Below are 19,657 nucleotides of genomic sequence, written 5' to 3'. Positions count from 1 at the left end.
CTAAAATGTAAAAAACAAATCAGTTGTTACTTATTTTTTCCTTTATGGGACACTGTAAACAGGTAGCTGTTCCCAGAGATACGGTGTGCTAACAAACAGTCTCAGTGATCTCACAGCCTTTAGCAAAGATATAGGAAGATACTTAAGCATGAAGAATACCTTGAGAAGATTACTAAATACTTTTCACTGCCTTCACTTTGGCTGTGGGTAAAGGTGCTCAGCTCTGTTCAAGGTTGGGCTTAGAAAGAGTTATCTAGGTAGAAAAGAAGAGGCGAAGCTGCAGATGTGCCTGGTATACAGGATCAGAGAACACACATAAAGGTCTTAATAGAGATTTTGGTCCCCTGTTACTTTTTCTTTATGAACAGAAAGTTTACAATTAGAGACAAACTATTTCATGTGTTTTTATGTCATTATTAAACACTGAATCTGCAAGGAAACTGGGGATTTTTGGAACCTACCTACTTGTTCTTAGAAGGTGGGAGATGATTAATTCTCTAAAACGGCATGTGATTCACTTTGATTACAAAATAAACACATTTTCTTTCAAGCAAAAAGCAAAAGGCACTACATCATGTTGTACTGAAATTGCTTTTTTCACCACATCCCACCGAGTATATTTTCTCTCAGATAATGAAACTTGTTTTTTTAAAGGCTTTCAATCCAGATTTATGTGGCAAATGCTTTAACCAAAATTGATATATTCCATTTGTTTCGCTTTCAGACGCTGATGTGGAAGTTTTAACTTGAACTGCATTGCCCTCTAGCGCTGTGACGGGGCCGGCCGCAGTGATGTCACCAGCACATGCAGTGTGAGCACACGCAGCCAGTTCACGCAGAGCTGCCTAAATGCTGACAAACCCTTCCTGGAGACGCCTGTCACAGCAGCAAGGCAGGGGCATCCTTCCAACAGCACCACAAATGCGCAAGGGGAATCAGTAAACCTTTTATTTCAGGGACGTCATGATTGAAAAAGCTACTTTGGAGCTCCAGCCAAGACTTGTGCCTGCTAATTTCTGTTCAAACGACTTCGTAGGAGAAATTAAGCAAGTTAGAACAGCCTATTATTTCTGACGGGCTTCAGAGGACTTCATGCTGTGCAAGTTTTACGTGCTTATAGCTGGCAGCTGGGGAGATGAGTTCTCAACCTGAACCTGGCCGGGGCTCTGCAGCAACTTCTTGGGTAGAGAGATAACTTCCAACTGCGCTCAGATCACCTGTGTGTTGTGCAAGGGATCCAATCATAACTTGCTATGGAGCATGATTTTTAAGATGAATACCTACCTTGGCAATAAATCCAATTCATCGATACCTGGATATTTGAAAGGGTCTGCACTGAATAATGGCAATCTTTCTGCAAACAACTCCAATGAGACAGCAAGCAACCTGGATTCACCTGCCTTGGATGTCAGTAGGGCAATAATTGTGGGGCTTATCCTCGGTGCCTTTATACTCTTTGCTATAGTAGGTAATATCCTCGTCATTCTCTCTGTTGCTTGCAATAGACATTTAAGAATCCCTACAAACTATTTCATAATTAACCTCGCAATAGCAGATTTGTTGCTGAGTTTTACTGTCCTTCCATTCTCTGCTACACTGGAAATCCTTGGATACTGGGTTTTGGGGAGGATATTTTGTGATATCTGGGCAGCAGTCGACGTGCTATGCTGTACAGCTTCTATTTTAAGTCTATGTGCAATTTCTATAGATAGATATATAGGGGTACGTTATTCTCTCCAATATCCAACTTTGGTGACAAGAAGAAGGGCAATTTTAGCTCTCATAGGTGTCTGGGTCCTTTCCATGGTGATTTCTATTGGGCCTCTTTTGGGCTGGAAAGAACCAGCACCCAAGGACGACAAAGAGTGTCGTATCACTGAAGAACCATTCTATGCTTTGTTTTCTTCCTTGGGGTCATTTTACATTCCTTTAATTGTCATCCTTGTGATGTACTGTCGGGTCTACATAGTGGCAAAAAGGACTACTAAAAACCTGGAAGCTGGGGTTATGAAAGAAATGTCCAACTCCAAGGAGCTGACTTTACGGATTCATTACAAGAACATTCATGAGGACACTTTAAACAGCACCAAACCCAAGGGTCACAATCCCAGGAACTCTGTAGCTTTCAAACTTTTTAAATTCTCTAGAGAAAAGAAGGCAGCCAAGACGCTGGGAATTGTGGTTGGCATGTTTATCTTGTGCTGGCTACCTTTCTTCATTGTTCTGCCACTAGGTAAGTCGGTTATCAAGGGATTGCGAGGGGTGGTGAAGGAAGAGGGTTAGTTATTTACCACAAAAATATCACAGAAGAAAAATCAGCTTAATGATAAGTAGATCTCATTTTGAGAACCTCAGTGAACAGATGAAAGGGAGGCACGTGAAAGCCATTTACTTCTGATGCTGGCTTTTTCAAAGACTCATGCATAAACTTTGTGAAGTGTGCAGCCTGCAGAAAGTCTGCCCATTGGGTAGTCCTTCTCAGTGATGGGGCAGATATCAAATCAGGAGACAACATCTTCAGAGTTTATACCTTAAATCCCCCTTTCCAGTCTTTGTTCAAACTGAACTATGCTTCAGAAACATCCTTATAGGATGCTTTAACAAAAATCCTAGATAAGAACCAGTTTAGTTGACTGTTAGATGTTTGGACTACACCACAGTAGATCTCCTGGCATTGTTAGGTGCCTTAAATGGAAATTAACCCTATTTGTCAATCTCAAAAAGTTCTAGTTCTCAGTTCAAACATCACTGATCAAATCCCAAAAGCAAACACACGAAGCCCACCGATCCCCACAGAGAAGTTCTCATTGATTTCAACAGGTCTTTCAGGAGACTTCCATGTGAGCTGCTGGCAGTCACTTTGTTCACTTTCAACTTTAAAATATTATTAAAACATTTGATGTAGCCTTAATACATTGGTCTGTGTTCCCAAGTGCTTGTGAAATTTGCTTGCATGGTCTTTAATACCACACTATCTCTGAAGGGGAATATCTCAAGACATTGAATTACTAAGCTCTCAAAAATATCTGCCCAAAAGTCATTTCTCTGAGACAGAGACAATCTGGCAGCCTAAATATGGAAAGAGGTGGGAAAAGAAAAGGGAGTAAAAACACTCATTAATGTTCTGTATTCGTATTTACTTAGTTACCCTACAAAAACACTTCTAAATGAGTGATAAGCAAATATTTTTAGACACTGTTGTAGAAAATTAAACTGAGTTCAGCAACCTGGTCCTAGTGAAGTGTTGTAATTGCAGTGAATGTGTAATATCATTTAGACTAACATCTTTATTGCAAGACAACTACTTAAGCTATTGCAGGACAACTTTGTAACCTCTAGCTTAGGTATCATAAACTTAAAGATCTTTACGATTCAAGAGCTGCATAAAAGTAATATTAAGGATGTAAAAAATTCCAAACAGAAGGAAAATTGTGAGCAAAGTTCTCTTTGGCTGCTGAAGTTTAATTCCTTGTGCATAACATAAAGCAAGTTTCCAACTATTGCAAAAATACATACCTGTGGATAGAAATGTATTTTTACCATATGGAACCAGTAGCAGTACTAGATAAGTAGGTAGTAGGTAATGATCCCTTGCCAGAGTAGATTCCCTCCTTGATTTTGAATTATTGAAGGAACTTTGGAGCAAAAAGCAAATGTGAATGCAGCAGAGCATATCTGTAGCTAGCAGGAGTCAGTATAGCTACTGACACTGTTCAATGAGCACAGATGCAGACCAGTCCATTAAAAACAACATGGTTGCAGGGCAGAAGCAATGTGGGAAACAACTAAGTTTCTTGAAAGAGTATCAGTTTTCCCTCTGGGAAGCTATTTCAAAATTCCTAGTCTTTTCTGTGGGGTTTAAAAGTCATTGCTTAAGACACCTGAGAGGAGAATTTACTGCTTGTCACAATACGGTTTTATCTCTCATATAAATTGTGTTCAAGACATCAGTGACGTGACAGGCTGAGAGCCTCCACGAGAGCACACTGTGCTGGCAGAGGTGCTGGGCTGCTGAATGCCTAAACCCACTGCCATGGGCTCTGACCTGGCACAGACTGACTCCAACCGCCAACAGACTCACATCAGCACTGTGAGCACCTGGTACCCCACAGAGCAGAAGTTCAGAAGGAGTTGCCATTGTGTCAGAAAAGTAAAAAGATGTCTCTTGGGTGGGCAATAGAGACTCTGCTGGCTCTCCTGTCCTCTTGTCTAGAAATCCTTTCAGGAGCCCAACTCTTAGCTGACAGCCTTTGGTCTAAGAATGGGGGGACAAGAGGTATACATAGTATGTGATACAGTATCCAAAAGCATTTAAATAGTAGGTACTTTCTCTTCATTTTGCTGACGAGGAACAGGGCTGGTTTTGTCCTTGTCCCTGATCTCTGCTTTTAATTTATTCAGCACACTCCAGAACCTTGCACTTCTCATCTCTGCATATCAGTGCAAAGTTAATTAACAATGTTAGGCATGACTAAAGCTTTGCTGTCTAAAACAGGTGAGGAAAAGACCTTTTCTTGACATGCATAATGCAGCCATTCCTTACTAGAGAAGAGGACAGAGCAGTGGAGGAAGAGTTCCTAAAGAGCTTGCTGTGTGCTGCTTTCTTCCTACCAGAAGTCTTTTGCTGAAGTCACAAAATTAACAGAAAAGCCATGAAGAACCCTTACACAAAGCACACAATCCTATAAAATCAATTTCAGCAATATGCAAACTGTAGAATCCAAAAGGTACTCGTGGTTTAGAAAACTCTCTATAGGTGCCCTGGGCTGCTTTAATCACAACCCACTCTCACCAGTGCAGGACTGCAAGCTGTAATATCTGTTCTGCTCCTGAGTCCAGATTAGATACTTACCTTCCCTGTAATGGAAGGACAGGCTTCTTCCTTAGCCTGTATTTTTCACAACTTATATTTGCACTATTAATCCAAATCATATCCTCACATCTGAAGCTTTACTAATTATTTCTTTTTTTGCTGCTTGTTTCACTCACCAAAGCCATGACTCTGCAGAATGGTATCAGCAGAGCAGCCCTGGTGTTCTGAGGATCCAACCATCAAACATTTGACACGTTGATAAATGCTATTTACACAACACCCCAAAACCATGTCGTAACAAATCTGCTTATATGCAGAAGAGTTTCCTTCATGTTAAGTGTTCTCAGGTCTTCTATTAATTTCCTAGTCAAAATTATAATTCCTCCACTCTGGCATTTCAATATATTCCACATCTCCCATTCTGATATTCCAGACAAAGGTGGCAGATAGGGATCACCAGTGGGAACTGATGCAGTGCTGAAAGCTGGGATATTGATTGAATAAATATTCCAAGACAAAGGAAAAGAAATAATATTAACACTTAGAGAGTGTTTTTCAAGCAAGAATCAAAAGGCTGTGCAAGGGAATCTCTCTAACAGAGCTCTGTATCTAAGAAAAGATAGGAATTACAGCACTGACACTGTGATGTACTGAGCATCATGAAAAGATCAGAACAAAGAATGATCCACAATCTCTTTTTGAAGGACTCAACTGCACTGCCTTTAGTGTTAAGCACCTGATGATGCAGCAAAACTGGCACCAAAAAGAATTGTGAGCAATTTTTTATTCCAGTAGCTATTCTTTCCAGATGGCAATAGATCTACAGAATATCCGTATTCCTCACATTCATAAATACTCCACGGCTTTGTGAACAGTTGTCTTGCCACTCAAAATTATTTGTGATTCAGCATTAGAAATAAAATTAAGACATAGATGTCTTTGAGACAACTTATTGTGCCGTAAGTTCAGTGACTCAGATTTGAAGAGTAAATATCATGCTTCTTTAAAACAAATGCTTCTTTTCTTCCCCCTCATGCAAAACCTTTCTTAGGCACCAGGACTATATTAAATATGCATTTCTGAAAAGTGCTGAGTAAAATAGATTATTTTTGTCTAAAGACTAGAGCCCTGCAGCAATAAGGTAATGATCATTAGAACTCCCTCCTTTAAAAAAGGAATATGCAATTTTATGCCAATACCTTTATTTAAAAAATTACTCCAAAATGAAATATCATATATTTCCACCTCACTATGAGGTAAAAGTTTAGTCTCATTCCTGTTAGTTGAGATGTCAGAGTGGGCTTCCCAGTCTTCTCCCAGGTACACACACACACCCTGCAATGGGAACACTCATCACCTTTAACTAAAGCCTATTAACTTCCCCAGCTCAGCTCCAGTAGAGATCAGCAAAGCATTATTCATTTCCCAGTTCCCTAATTCCCCCTGCTCCCATGAAACCTGTGATCTTACACTGGTCAGAAACGAAATGTTTGTAACTTAACTAGCTGTGGGATTAGGTCCCAAGAGCCTCATAATGAAGATACAACTGGTTTGACTATCCTTATGTATTAAGATTTTTAAATCTTTCTATAAAATAATAAAAAGAGCATAAAAATATTCTGCATGCTACATGTCAGCCAATACAAAATTATTCTTAAAATAAAATACTGTGCGAGTATGTAGATTTATGTTACATCAGGACAACCTCTGCATCTCTGCACCAAGAATACCAAATTAGGCCACTTAGTTTCCCATGGGAAATACTTCAAGGCATTAGGGTCCAGTGTCGTCAATGCTACTGGGTTCTGCTTTCTGCGAGGCCTTAGGTCTGGTTTGTCTTTCATCTCATTTGGTCTTGCCTCATCTTCCCTCTCTAGCTACCCTGGCTGTCTAGGTTTGATGCCCTCAAGTTAATAGCTGTACAGAATTTGGGCAAAGAAATGATATATGTGGCAATCTGATCCTCTGCCCTCTTGCAGATCAATCTTTGGTACAATGTTCAATGGCACAGGTGATAGCAGGAACCTGCTCCTCCTATTTTCCAGCCAATTCCTGTAAAACTAAACATCATAAGGGCATTTCTTAACCAGTACATCATGTTCTGATACATGTGGAGGACTAGATTATTTCAAGATGGTTCATTTTACTGCTAAAATAGCCTCCCTTAAAACCTGGTTTAAGCCTTTTGTTTGCAAAGGATGCCAATTACGAGTTACTTACAGGCTTTTATCTTTTAGAACAAAGTTGCTTGTTATCAAAGCAGATGAAACTGCATAAATTCTGGGGTACTTCTGATGTAGGCTTTTGGTTTGCAGCTCAGAGGAGCAAAGGGAAATCTGGAAGCGTACAGTCCTGCAAAAACAAATACACAAAGCACTGGGCAGCAATGGGAAATCTCAAAATTACTGAAATCAGTGACAGCAGAAAAGAGAGAATTTCAGAGGAAACACTGCTTTCAGCAATCAGCAAGGCAGTGGCCACAGGTCCTTATGCCAAAGGCATTCACAAACACATGCTATTGCTCAGGTTGGTAGTCATGATGAAAGCACTGAGCAAAGTTCTATGTGTACATATGGCCCTAAAGCATGGAGACCAGACTTTAGGGTCTCGGCTGCATGTTCTTTAGAGTGCCTATCTATGAAATACAGACATGAACAAAAAGTGTTAACGATTTTAGTATTTGCACTAAAGTCCTCCTCCACAGTCCATTGCAAGATTTTGAGCCATTTTGATGGGCAAATGATCTTTAGAAACTGAGAAGCAATAACCAGAAGTGTCTAAGTAACAACAGAGAAAAAATATAATGGAAGTTCACACAGTATCTTTGTACCTGTGTTATCCAATTCCATGCTAGAACCCTATTGTTTACCAGTGATGTACAAGACAGATTGCCTTAGTTATAAAGGGCGAAAAACACCAAAGCATTCCCAGTAATTGAGATACTGAATTACAATAACTGAAATGTCAGGAGAGGGAGATGAGCTTTTCTAGACATTCTTAATCAGCCAATCTTTTGAAAAACAGGAATAATAAGCTTGGTCCATGTTATTTCTACTTAGCAAGCTACAATAGTCTGTAACTCTTTTGGATGAAATAATAACAATACTATCATGTGTCTGCCCCTATCTACTGTCAGTTTCAAAGCACAAAGCAAGATTCTTACTAAAATTGATCTTGATTTTGTCATATTTATGTGAGGGCAACACAATTTAAACAAAAGTGAATTCTCTCCAGTCATCACAGCTATTCTGGACTGAGAGGTGGTAAACTAGTATGTCCAAGTTTATACAGGGTTTGTGTCAAAAATATAAGTGCTTGATGGATTTTTTCTGTATCTCATGTATTTTCCATATCTTGTATCTCCATATGTTGTTACCCAAGATAAACTCTAAATTTTTAATAACATGACAATTATGGATGAGACATGAAAAACCTTAATCCTGTTACGCTTTTTTTACTGCTCTTTTTTAAACTACAGCTTTCTTTTTGCTTTTTCTTTCTGGGCTGGGAAAAAAAGCTGCTATTTGTCTTTTCTGTTGCTCTTCTAATAACAACTTGCAAATGGTCTGTTGCACCATAAGTTTTTACAAATGACTTTCAACTCTCATTTTGCCAGTGGTAATAGCTCTGTGGTTCAATACATAAGCACTGTCCCTTTAAAAATACAAATATAGCTACTCTGCTTTGCACTTGCTTGTCATTTAAGTAGGTGTAGCAACTGGCTTTTAGTAAAAAGATCTGACCCCTATCTGTACCACAACTTCCATCAGCAAAGCTTCAAGAGAGGTAAAGTCCTGGTTTTATTTTGGCCATTCTAGATGAGTCTCTATTTTTTAAGCCTTTAAAAGGCTCTCAAAATTGATCCATTTTGAATGAAGTTCATGCAGGTCTCATAGAAATGATTTGCTCATGTGAAATATGAGGCACCCTTTATCAGAGATAGATGGTGTGGATGATAAGAAATTGTGAATTTTCATTAGGGCAAGAAAATAAAAACAATAACTTTCTCAGCCTACAAGACTGCCAGGAAAATTTTCCTTAGGCTTTACTCTTACTCATGACCATATCAATAGATGAATGTAGACTTTGTGGTCAGATTCTACATCTGTGTATGGCTGCTACTTTAATTTGCCTGCTTAAGAACTTGACTAAACAGGATCAGCCCTTAGACTGGCAGGAGCTGCTGAGTTCAGTTAACACCAATAATGGATTGGTTTGCAGACAATTATTTCCCTGTTCGAACAGGATGGAGGAATGAGTGTAAACCACTTTTACCCTGTCAAAACAGTGAGGGGAGATATCTCTGTTTGGCATCCTTGACTCAGATGGAAAACAGAAATGAAAGATTCAAGGGTTGTGGACTGGTTGAATGATACCTTCATCACCCCTCACAAATGTTTGCTCACTGCAGGGCCAGAAGGCTCCAGCAAAGAGAATCCCACAGCTGCTACAGGTAGTCAGCTTTAGGACCTAAATTCTTCACAACCAGGACAGTTTTCTTAAGAGCTGATCTAGAACCTTGGTCATACACCAGTGTACCTATGAATACAATGAAGAATGAGAACTGCTGTACTTGCAACAGCTCATATTTGTATTTCTATTTCTCCCACATTATCTTCTGCAGTATCATTAGTCAGTTATTCTTTATTTGATATTTCTCCTTCCTCAACAGCAAAGTGCTCTCCCCCAAAACACACACACACGTTACCCACAAACACAGGGGTGCAGTTCTGCAGCATGTTGTTGTCTGCAGGATTACTGTGATTCCCATGGTGTCCCTCAGCGTGGCAGCCTTGCACACTGCTGGGATATGCAGCCCAAGACATCCCACAGAGACATCAGCATGCTGAAAAACCATAGCCAAATGCTAGCCATCATTACTTGTTTGCAGTAGTCGTAATTTAACCATCTTTCCTTCATTTTCTTTATTGAATTGAATTCTGTTGATTTTGGATGCTCTTCCTATTTCTCAAGCTCTTTTTTCACTGTTATCCTAACCCTCTTCTCCAGAAGGCCTGCAGTCCCTCCTGGCTTGATCAACTCTTAATTTTATAACCACACTTTCTATTTCATCCTCTACTGTTTGTAAACTGTGGGGTTTTTTCCTACATTAAATAAGTCCTGGGGAATGTAAACAAACACTGAATGCTGGAAGGAAAGAAATGAGGAGCTCTAGAAATCCAATTAGCTTTAAAACCTTGGCATGCTGACTTGGCCACGCATGTAATAAAAAGGACCGCAGAAAGTTTAAATAAAAGACAAACACATCCTTTCTGCATTTCCAAACTCACAACAACTCCAGCTTATCGCTTTTACAGGGAGAATTTTACTAGCAATACACTTGCAGCATCTGAGCTTTCCTTTTGTTAGGGAGTGGCCATTACTCAGCCATTAGCAGCTACCACAGCTCCAGCTGACGTAAGGGATCACAGCATCACCTGCAGGGGAGAAGTGGAGCTCCACAGCCAGGCCACCAGGACCCATCTGCTGCCCAGCACTGGGAAAGGCTCAGGCTCTTACTGATTGCATGACAAATTCGACCAGGTTACTGTTCATAAGAAGGCCGATTTCCACCATAAGCCAGATTTCTTGCAAAACAATTTTTGCGGAAGTTGTCTTCTCAAGAACAGATTGGGAGAGAGGGTTTGATATTGTTGAAGCTTCCTGCGTTTCATGTTTCAGAAGTCATTTGTTCTCATTTTGTATTTTGCAATGCTTTTCCTCACTACAGCCATTTTTAAAACATTGGCATTTTCTCTTGTGGAGAATGTTGAAAAGTTCAGCTCTAACTCCAGTCAGAATGACTCCAACCTGCAACAAAATGGAGTAATTCTCTCCTTTGTATGAAGGAGGATATGTTTGCCTTCCAAGGGTACCTTAATTATTGAAATCTGATGTACTTTCTATAACAAAACTTCTAACACTAATTACCAAGTTTCTAACTATTTCTATTTTATAGTGTTCAAGCAAGAGGTAGTTTTCTCTCCAGAATGCCAACATTTAATTTTCTACTTGTTATGAATAGAGACAAGTAGTTTTAAATTTTATGGCTTTTCTTTAATCTTCAGATGATGACAAACCCATGCAGTGAAGCACTGTAGTTTTTATTACTGCAGTATCAACTGACACACAGCAAAGCACTTAAACAACTCCAGATCATTTTATTTCAATAAAAGCAAATATATTTGTTCCAGTAAACAGGAATATACACTCACCACTCAGCCTGGGTTGGCCCTCATCTGAGCAAAACTGCTGTTTGAAGAAATGTGCTTTTTGTGACAGCAGAAAACAGCACCTGACAACCCAAACCTCATCCATAGAGAATTTTTCTCCCTAAATCCAGGAAATTCAAAGACTCTTGCCCTAATTATTATCTAATTTAAGTATCAAATACGTGATTCTAAACAGAGCTGATGATTCTGTGAGTAATTTATATATTTAATTGGTATCAAATACGCAGTTTACTAAAAATTGATGTTTAATTAATAAAAAGTTACTTATCACAACATCAAGTGATTAGAAAACAGATTAGTAGCTGGAGTTAAGAACTAAATAAGACATTAGGAGAGCAGAAATAAACATTTAAAAATTAAGAGGAAAAAGGAACTAAGTAACTGGAAAGCGAACACGCCTGGCTGGAAAAAGAAAAAGCAGAGCTATTAAAGAGAAGGCAGACAGTAAAGGAGAATGTGGTTAATTTTAGATTAAAAACATCATAAATAGTTTAAAATTTTCCTCCCCCTGGTACAGCTAATAAAGTTATGGCATTCTTGAGAATATACATTCACAGAAAACATTACCATAGGATGTAAAACCATTCAAATGCCCTAACTGCAGATGGAAGCTGCAGCATATTGGGCTGTATAACAGGAATGGAGCTTGTACTAGATGGAGTGATTATGCCCTTTTACTCAGCACTCACTAGACTGTGTCTGCAGCACTGTGTCCGTGCAGGGGGAGATGGCGATAAACTGGAATGAGTCCAGTGGCGGCACCAGAGTGATCACAAAGCTGGAGCACATCGTGTGAAGGGAGGGTGGAGAAACGAGGCTTCTTCAGACTGGAAAAGGGAAGGCTTCAGGGCACCTAATGCAGTGTTGACCCTGCTTTGATTAGAGGGCTGGACAAGAGCCCTGCAACATCTATTCCCATTGTAGTAATTCTTTAATTCTATTAAGTTCTTGGCTTTCACTCCCATCACAGATAAATATATATATTCCTTGCATGAAGGATGATGGGAGGAAATATAACCACACAGTGGAACCCAGGGCCGTTTCACAAATGACTGTTGTCACAAACAACTCTTGGTCGCGTATACATAGTTATTTCCTCTGTGTGGCTGGAAGTAGCACACAGAGCAGAATGCACAGAGATATCAAGGGTGATTTCAAAAGTTTTAGTTCATAAGCATTATCTTATATGGGTTTTTTCAAATTTAAACTTGAGCTAATCCCTATAGTCTCTGATCACATTGCATATATATATAACTGGAGTAGCAAGTTTCCTCCGTTGTCCTGGAAGTAGTTTAGTCTGGCTGGTTGGTTGCAGTGGCAGGTCTAATTTTGATCCTAAATTCTTTCTTCCATAAGTGGAAGTGGAAACTCAAACATGTCCTGTGTATTACACTTTAGTCAAGAAGTCATCAACTATTGCATTAAGGATCCTGAAATAGAAGGTCTTAACTTTCCCATCCTCCTTTCTCTACAAATACAGTGGTCAGTTGTGAGAGGTAGCAAAGGAGCAGATATTTAGATGGAAGAAAAAACAACAGAGCAGGAAAGAAGATGAGAGAGCAGTGTGTGCGTGTGTATGTGTGTGTGTCTGTTTCTCCTCTGTGGTGGGCTACATCAAAACCTCCTTTAGTGAACAGTTTTCCTTAATTAAGAGTGTTGGGATTAAGCCAATCCAGAAGATTGTTCTGCTGCTCACCTTGCTATTTTAAGTACTCCTCCAAAGTCTACTGAAGTCCTTATGAGCCTTTCCAAAAGCTTTTGAAGTCTCACACAGACTTGAGTGGAGTCTGAATTTGAATGTCTCAGTAATGTTCTGGCCAGATATTTTGCAGAATATGTGAAGCCAATATGACAAATTGTTTCCCACAGTGTTCCCTAATTTCATTGAGGTGCTTTATTTAGCCTCTGTGTAATAAAGCACTCATGGTAAAGAACCAATCAGACCCTAAATTAAATTAGCTTTTACGAGATAAAATACTTACTTCCTTTTTATGCTACTTGCTGTTGCTCAGTGTATTTCCAAAGTGAATTGCTCCATCAAGCCTAGTGATCATGGTCAAAAAATAACGAAAACTGATCAAGTTTACTGAGTTTCTGAACTATTTCCGGGTCTCCATTTGTGCTGGACACAAGCTTTGCAAAAACTACGTTGGTGTCAATGCTGCAATCAGATGTAAGATTGTAGAGCTCTTTAATAAATCACAGAGGGAATAGGAAATACACATTCCCTTAGAGTGAGGTTGTTAAACGTAAAGCATCAGCAGAGTGATCAGATCAGTTTCAGTAGGAGTGACTCTGGCTATCCCCATCACAAATAAATCGCTGAGGACACAATCATATGTAAAATTTTCCAGCCATTTTGCAAAGCCATCTAAATCAGTACAGGGAAATATCTAATCTGTTTCTCAGACTGTGATGGGAAAGTAGTTGGATTTTAGGGGAGGAAATATTGGTGTGATGTTTAGAGAATGTGGCTAGTAGGCTTAGCTTTCTCATTTTATCAAGTTACCAAAATAGCCCACAGTTCTTTGCTCCTGACATTAATTATGAGGTAAAGCATTTGTGCAGCTAAATAAAAGACATTGTTGTTAATTCCAAGAGCAAGGTAGGCAAGAGGGCAACATTAAAAATATAAAAGCTAATCAAAATGTTTTTCATATCTTTATATGGTGAAAGGCAGTGGAGCTTTGCATAATAGTCACCAAATTAAACTACATTTAGAAGTACATGTCATGTATGGAGACATCCACCTAATCCACCTTCTAGATAATACAGGCCAGCATTTCTTCTTTCTCTGTACAAAACCCAGGCCAGGATTCCACTTAGTGAGGAGGAACTTAACACAAAACCTCAGAAATTTTCCAAAGCCCTGAAGAGAGTAAGTGTCAAAATAAGAATCTGTCTCAGGCATTCCACTTTTCTAAATTAATCCTCAACCTAAATAAGGGATATATTTACCAAGGGGATAAAAGACTAGTGTCAGTAGGATTTAAGTACTGCAAATGTAAAATTCTGCTGGGCTGCCAAAACTTAAGCCATAAAGTTCTCCTGATGAACAGAGTTATATTCTGCAGAGTTAATCAGAGAAAGGAGTAGAGGAGATCTGAAGAGGTCATTCAGGGCACCCTCCAACTCCAAAGATCAGATGTACATAATCAGTAGAGGTCTCTCCACTCTGTTTTTAAGAGCCCCCAGGTTTGAAGTTTTACACCCTTCTCAAGCACTATGTTCCAGATTTTCCTGTCTTGGAAGACAGAAAGTGTTTCCCAATCCATATCTGCTGTCTTGCTGCAATTCAAATCATTGCACTTCATATATTTGACATTTTGTACATGGAAAACAATTTAATTTCTTTCTTTGCAGGTAACTTTTATGTTTTTATATATGAATTGTCATGTCTCTTCTTAGTCCTTTTCCCTCCACCATGACAAAGTTGTACTACAAAAATCCTACATTTCAGAGCATGATTGATTTGGGATCAGTGATTTTTCTAGGATTAGGCCTGAACACAAGGTGCCTCTGTCAGTCAGGGTTGCTATCAGGAAATTCTCTGCTCTTTTGTGTTGCTGCCCTTTAACATAAATGAAAATATTTGCTGCAGCTGCTGAAATTGGCCTGTTGTCATTTTGTTTAAATGACATTTGAAAAAATAGATCATCGTGAAAGATAAGCTCCTTACCTTTCTTCCTTAAGGAACATGCACATTTAAAGCAGTTTACAAAGATTAGCCAGGTTTCAGTAATAAGCTTCAATATTTTTTCTCTGTTTGGTCTCTTACTCCTCACTGTATGGAGTTCTATTTGGGGTTTTTATATATAATATAAAATATATAATATATTTGGGGGTTATATATATATAATATACAGATTATATATATTATACAGATTTTATATATACATTTGTTTTTTATATATATATAATACAAAGATTATACAAGCACACCTCATTTATCTGCGCTGGTTTGCAGGTTTCTTTTCTAGAGCTGAGCTCATTTTATTGCTGTCTAGAGAACCTTACATAATTTGTCAGTAAATTTCCTTAAAATTTTATTTAAAAGCATACCAAAATCTGTCTATATTTAACCTGCCTAAAAATATTTAAATCTGGTAGAGGAATGTTCTCTAGATTTTCATTTGCTACAGTATGAGAGAAAGGCAAACTAACTGATCTGGAAAAATTCACCACTGCTCATTCAACGTTCAGACATAAGAAAAAATGGGAGCTCTTTAACTACTTCACAGGGTTCATTGGGCCTTAAGAACTAAAAACCCATTTCTATTTTAAAGGAGTATCAGAAAACAATTTAAGAAATTTATCACTATGAGCTCCAGAAAGTTCCCTGATGTACATAATAATGCTTTGTACCCGTTTTGTAAAGTTACAAAGCTTCTCTTTTCCCTCAACTGAAGGGAAAATACTAGCTATTACTATTTACAGAATGAATCCAGAAAAGGTTTGCAGCTGTGCAAAGTGGGAGATTTTGGAGCATCTTTCTCATCATGGCTGCATTTATAAACTTAGATCAACTTCTCCTAAAGTTTCATAAAAATTTGATACCAATTAAAAAGCATATTCCACATCCATCTCCATATTCCAATCACATGAATTGTTGCTGAATCTTTCATGAAAGATTCTGTAACACCCACAAGACAGTTCTAAGTGTTTGCATTGATTTCATTTACCTGTTCATAGTTTCTCTGATGTTAGACATGCTATACTCTGTAGTTTCTGCAGTATTGGTCAGGAGAGATGTAGCATCTCCAGCAGATGGGTAGAAGAGACATTGGTCAAACCCTAAAAATCATTAGCAGCAACAAAGAAATAAGGGACATGGGTTCAACTACAAGTGTCTTGCACATGGAATAAAAGTCAAAGTGCAGAAGTCAGGAAAGAAATACTATGAACCATGTCATTTAAAACCTTTATTTTAACTTTAAAGGCTAGCAAGTTGCTCAGATCCAAGGCAATAGGTAGAGACAGTGGCATCTGGCACAATCCCAAAACACTGCCAGGGAAAAAAATCCAATCATAGGATCTTTCCTGACTCCTATTTGCCCAAATGAGGGGAGGAAGAGTTTCTCCAGAGAGCTGATGCCATCTCAGCATCTTACTTTTCGTTTTGAGCCAGCTCAGGGACTAGTTGACACACTGAGGAGAGCAGTGAAAGTGTGAGGAATGACAAATGTTTGCCTCTCTTCAGCTTTCTTGTGAGCTGAGGAGACTCAGACCCGATAGACAGCACCAGGCCAGCACTCTCATTTAGATAAACAGCGGTACCTGCTGCGGCACATCAGAGCTATTTACCCAAGAAGCTGGGAAGTGCTTTTGCATAGTTCTGAGGTCCAAGCCATGACCTCTACATTACTCTGAGATGGGAAATATGCCTAGAATCATATCCCTCCCCACTAAGGCATCCTGATCGTCACAACTGACTCAGCTGCTTTCACAGCCCGGGGAATCTGAGACTACTCCAGTGTAAAAGGTTGCTCTTCTCAGAGATGTGACATTCAGGCCTGAGTGTCACCTTCCATTTGAAAAACTCTTAAAATCTAACACCAGTTCTTGCCATAAGAATTCTCTCCTGAACCCCTGCTCTTTGATTACTTAAGCCAGACACAAAGGTGCTTTCCCAGCTGGATAACTGTTGTATGCTTGTTTTGCTTTACAAATGTCATGCATTCTTTTATAAAGCCCCACTTGCTAAATTTAGCTGATCAATTGCATGTTTTTAATACTAAAAGTACATGAAATGGGTTTCCCAGTATGAGCCTTTCATTTGGGCAGCCTCTTTAGGGAAATTATTTGGTTGTGAACAGAAAAAGAAATATTCATAAAATAACCTCTTTCGTTTACATCATTTTTATGAATGCCTGCCATAAGGGAAGCAACCACCATTAACTTCAGGTTTCAAGAGTTTATACTAACATAACAAACTCTATATATGGGGATGATGTTTAGGAGCTGCCAGAGAATGTATTAGTTATAAGGTATAACTGGACACACTCCTTCCCAGAAGCCTGGGAGCAGTTAGATCTTTTTCTTCAAAAATGACATTCAAAAGCTCTTTGAAGAAGGCACAACCTTATTCCATGTGTGCATTGCGGCACAGCTTGGACAACAGAGGTTTGATCTTTCCTTGGGATCAATAGATATTAGCGCAACAGAAATGTACATAAAAAAGTAAAAAGCGGTCTTTGTGTTTCAATTCTACACTACTTTTGTTCTCCTTTAGCTTTCAGATGGTGGAAAGCATTCCCTATTAGCTTTACAAATAACAAAAATAACATTACCACCAGACCGAAACTGGAAGCAACATATTAAAGATTTTTAATAAAGCATTAAAGATTTTTAATGAACAGATTCTAAAAATGATGTGATGGGACATTTACCATTCCTAAAGGCAGACATACCAATTATCTCAGATATTGTCTCTGCTTGTTTCTTCTGGACAGGATCTCTGTTTTCAGCTCTGAAGCCCCCTGAAACGATCTTCAAGGTGATTTTTTGGCTTGGCTACTTTAACAGCTGCTTGAATCCAATCATCTACCCTTGCTCAAGCAAAGAGTTCAAGAGAGCTTTTATACAGATCCTAAAATGCCAGTGCCATCGTCGAAAGCAGTTCGGGTGGTGGGCCTACAGCTACAGAAACTGGAACCGGTGCTCCTTTGAACACCCCAGAAAAGACTCTCTGGAAGACAGTGGGAGTTTCCTGAGTGGCAGCCAGAGGACATTATCTTCATCATCTCCCAGTCCCGGCTACCTGAGCAAAATCACCCACCCACATATGGAGATGTGCACATTCCAGGAATGGAAAAATTCCAGCTCTTTCCTGAGCCCCTTACAGGAAGGCAGCAGACAAAAGGACCCATGCCAGTTCTTTACCTTCAATCTCTTAACAGAGCGCAATGGATATGTTCCTGCTGGCAGCCAAGTTTCCCACAATGGGGACCATGAGGCCGTCTGTGACACACTGAACGGCAAAACCGATTGTAGAGCAAACATGACACTGGAATGAACAGATTCTAAATGGTCTGTTTTCTTTGTACACTAACCTGTTTGACATTTAGCCCAGGTGAAGAAACGGACCTTTGCACATTTCCTCAGTATGGCACTTGAAGGAAGCCAGTGAAGAGCAGGAAGATTTATGTCACAAAAGCAGCAAAGTAGGGGTTAACCATCTTTCCAGTCAGTTGCTAGAGGGAGTACCAAAGCAAAAGCAGAATGCAGGGAAGGTGCCACATAAACCCAGGGAAATTCTCATCCAATTATTTAGCTGTCATGGAAGTGCTGTGGAACAGCCAAACATATCTGTATATAGAAAGAATGTATAAATACGGGGGTGGGCAGGGAAAATGGGTAGGAATGTGTGGGGTACATGTGTGCTAGCCGCATGGATGGCTGCCTGGGAGTGGAAGTGAGCAATGCAGTGAGTGTTGTTTGTACCTCTCCAGGGTACTGCCTGTCGCTGTTTTTGCCTGTCATTTCTTATTGTTGTTGTACTTCACTGTACATTAGCACTTTAGAAATGGAAAACAATGTCAAAGATTAAAGTAATTTCGCAACAATTTCAACACTTCACCTATTACTGTAAGACTGGAATTCAGCCAAGTTCCCTCATCACAATTTTCACTTCAAAATAAAACAGTCACAGGGGTTAAGTTTGCCATTGGAACTCTTAGGATACTCTCTAATATCCCTGCAGTTGGTTTCCTTCCATGATTCCCTTATCACCAACATATGTAACTCCTCTATCCTTCACCATATTCTTTTTGGAAAGTCCGAAAATACCAGGAATGGCAAAAGCTCATAATTTACATTTCAGCACCTCAGTAAGTGTCCTGCAAGCACACAGGCTACCAGAGAATCTGATTTCTAAAAGCAGCACTCATAAATCACTCCAAATACCTCGTAAACAGTGTTGTGGACACAGCACAAAAGAGCAGTGACCGCTGGAGGCCCAAACCCAGCCTCGGACAAATACACTGACCCCTGGTTCTTTCAGCACGCTGTGAAAATAGTATTGCACATGTAGAGGCTTTTACTTTGCCACTCAGATAAGAAGAGAAAGAGTCAAAACAATCAAGTGGCATAAGTTTCACTGGTATTAGTATTTTTCAACTCAACTGTATAGTAATGTAACAGAATTTCTAAGAGTATCTTCTAGGACAATTTTAGGTCATGTTTGGAAGTTATACATCTCTCGCAATTAAGTGTGAATCATGAAGCTGAGGACTGACTTTTTTACATGAAGTGGTACAAACCATGAAAATTGATATTTACTCCTTCCTCCAACCAAGACTTATTAGGAATTTTAGTGTACTTTTTTAAAGCTTGAAACAGAGAATGAACTATAAACAGATGTGCTAAAAACACTTCGGGACAATTTAACAATGCTAGGTCACAAGGGAAAGCCACTTCCTTTTTTTTCCTTAAATGTGCATTTTCTCATTGATGTGGATGGACTTGGCTTGTGGTTAGATGAAATATCCTCCAGCTCAGCAAGCAATGATAGGAAAGTCACGTTCCAAGGTCTTCCCATGGTCCTATGTTATAGTAAGACCCACATAAATATATTTTAAGTGTTATCCTGATTGAAGTTATGGCCAATCCC

The 19,657-nt window shown here is 39.2% G+C and overlaps 1 protein-coding gene across 1 annotated transcript; it reads left to right on the top strand.

The window, feature by feature from the left end:
• Positions 1 to 790: 790 nt before the first annotated feature.
• On the top strand, positions 791 to 18,704 carry ADRA1B (adrenoceptor alpha 1B). Its single transcript, XM_065690436.1, has 2 exons — positions 791 to 2,233; positions 17,499 to 18,704. The coding sequence occupies exons 1-2, from the start codon at positions 1,261 to 1,263 to the stop codon at positions 18,059 to 18,061; spliced, it is 1,536 nt and encodes a 511-aa protein (XP_065546508.1). The 5' UTR covers positions 791 to 1,260; the 3' UTR covers positions 18,062 to 18,704.
• The last annotated feature ends 953 nt before the right edge of the window (positions 18,705 to 19,657 follow it).

The sequence above is a fragment of the Lathamus discolor genome, chromosome 10, assembly GCF_037157495.1.
Source record: "Lathamus discolor isolate bLatDis1 chromosome 10, bLatDis1.hap1, whole genome shotgun sequence".
NCBI classification, from domain to species: domain Eukaryota; kingdom Metazoa; phylum Chordata; class Aves; order Psittaciformes; family Psittacidae; genus Lathamus; species Lathamus discolor.
Note: the sequence above shows the minus strand (reverse complement) of the source record. Positions and strands in the feature narration are given on the sequence as shown.

Coding starts and splice junctions, on each gene's coding strand:
- ADRA1B (XM_065690436.1), top strand. CDS start 1,261: ATGATTTTTAAGATGAATACCTACCTTGGCAATAAATCCAATTCATCG. Junction 2,234..17,498: donor CTTCATTGTTCTGCCACTAG/GTAAGTCGGTTA, acceptor TCTTCTGGACAG/GATCTCTGTTTTCAGCTCTG.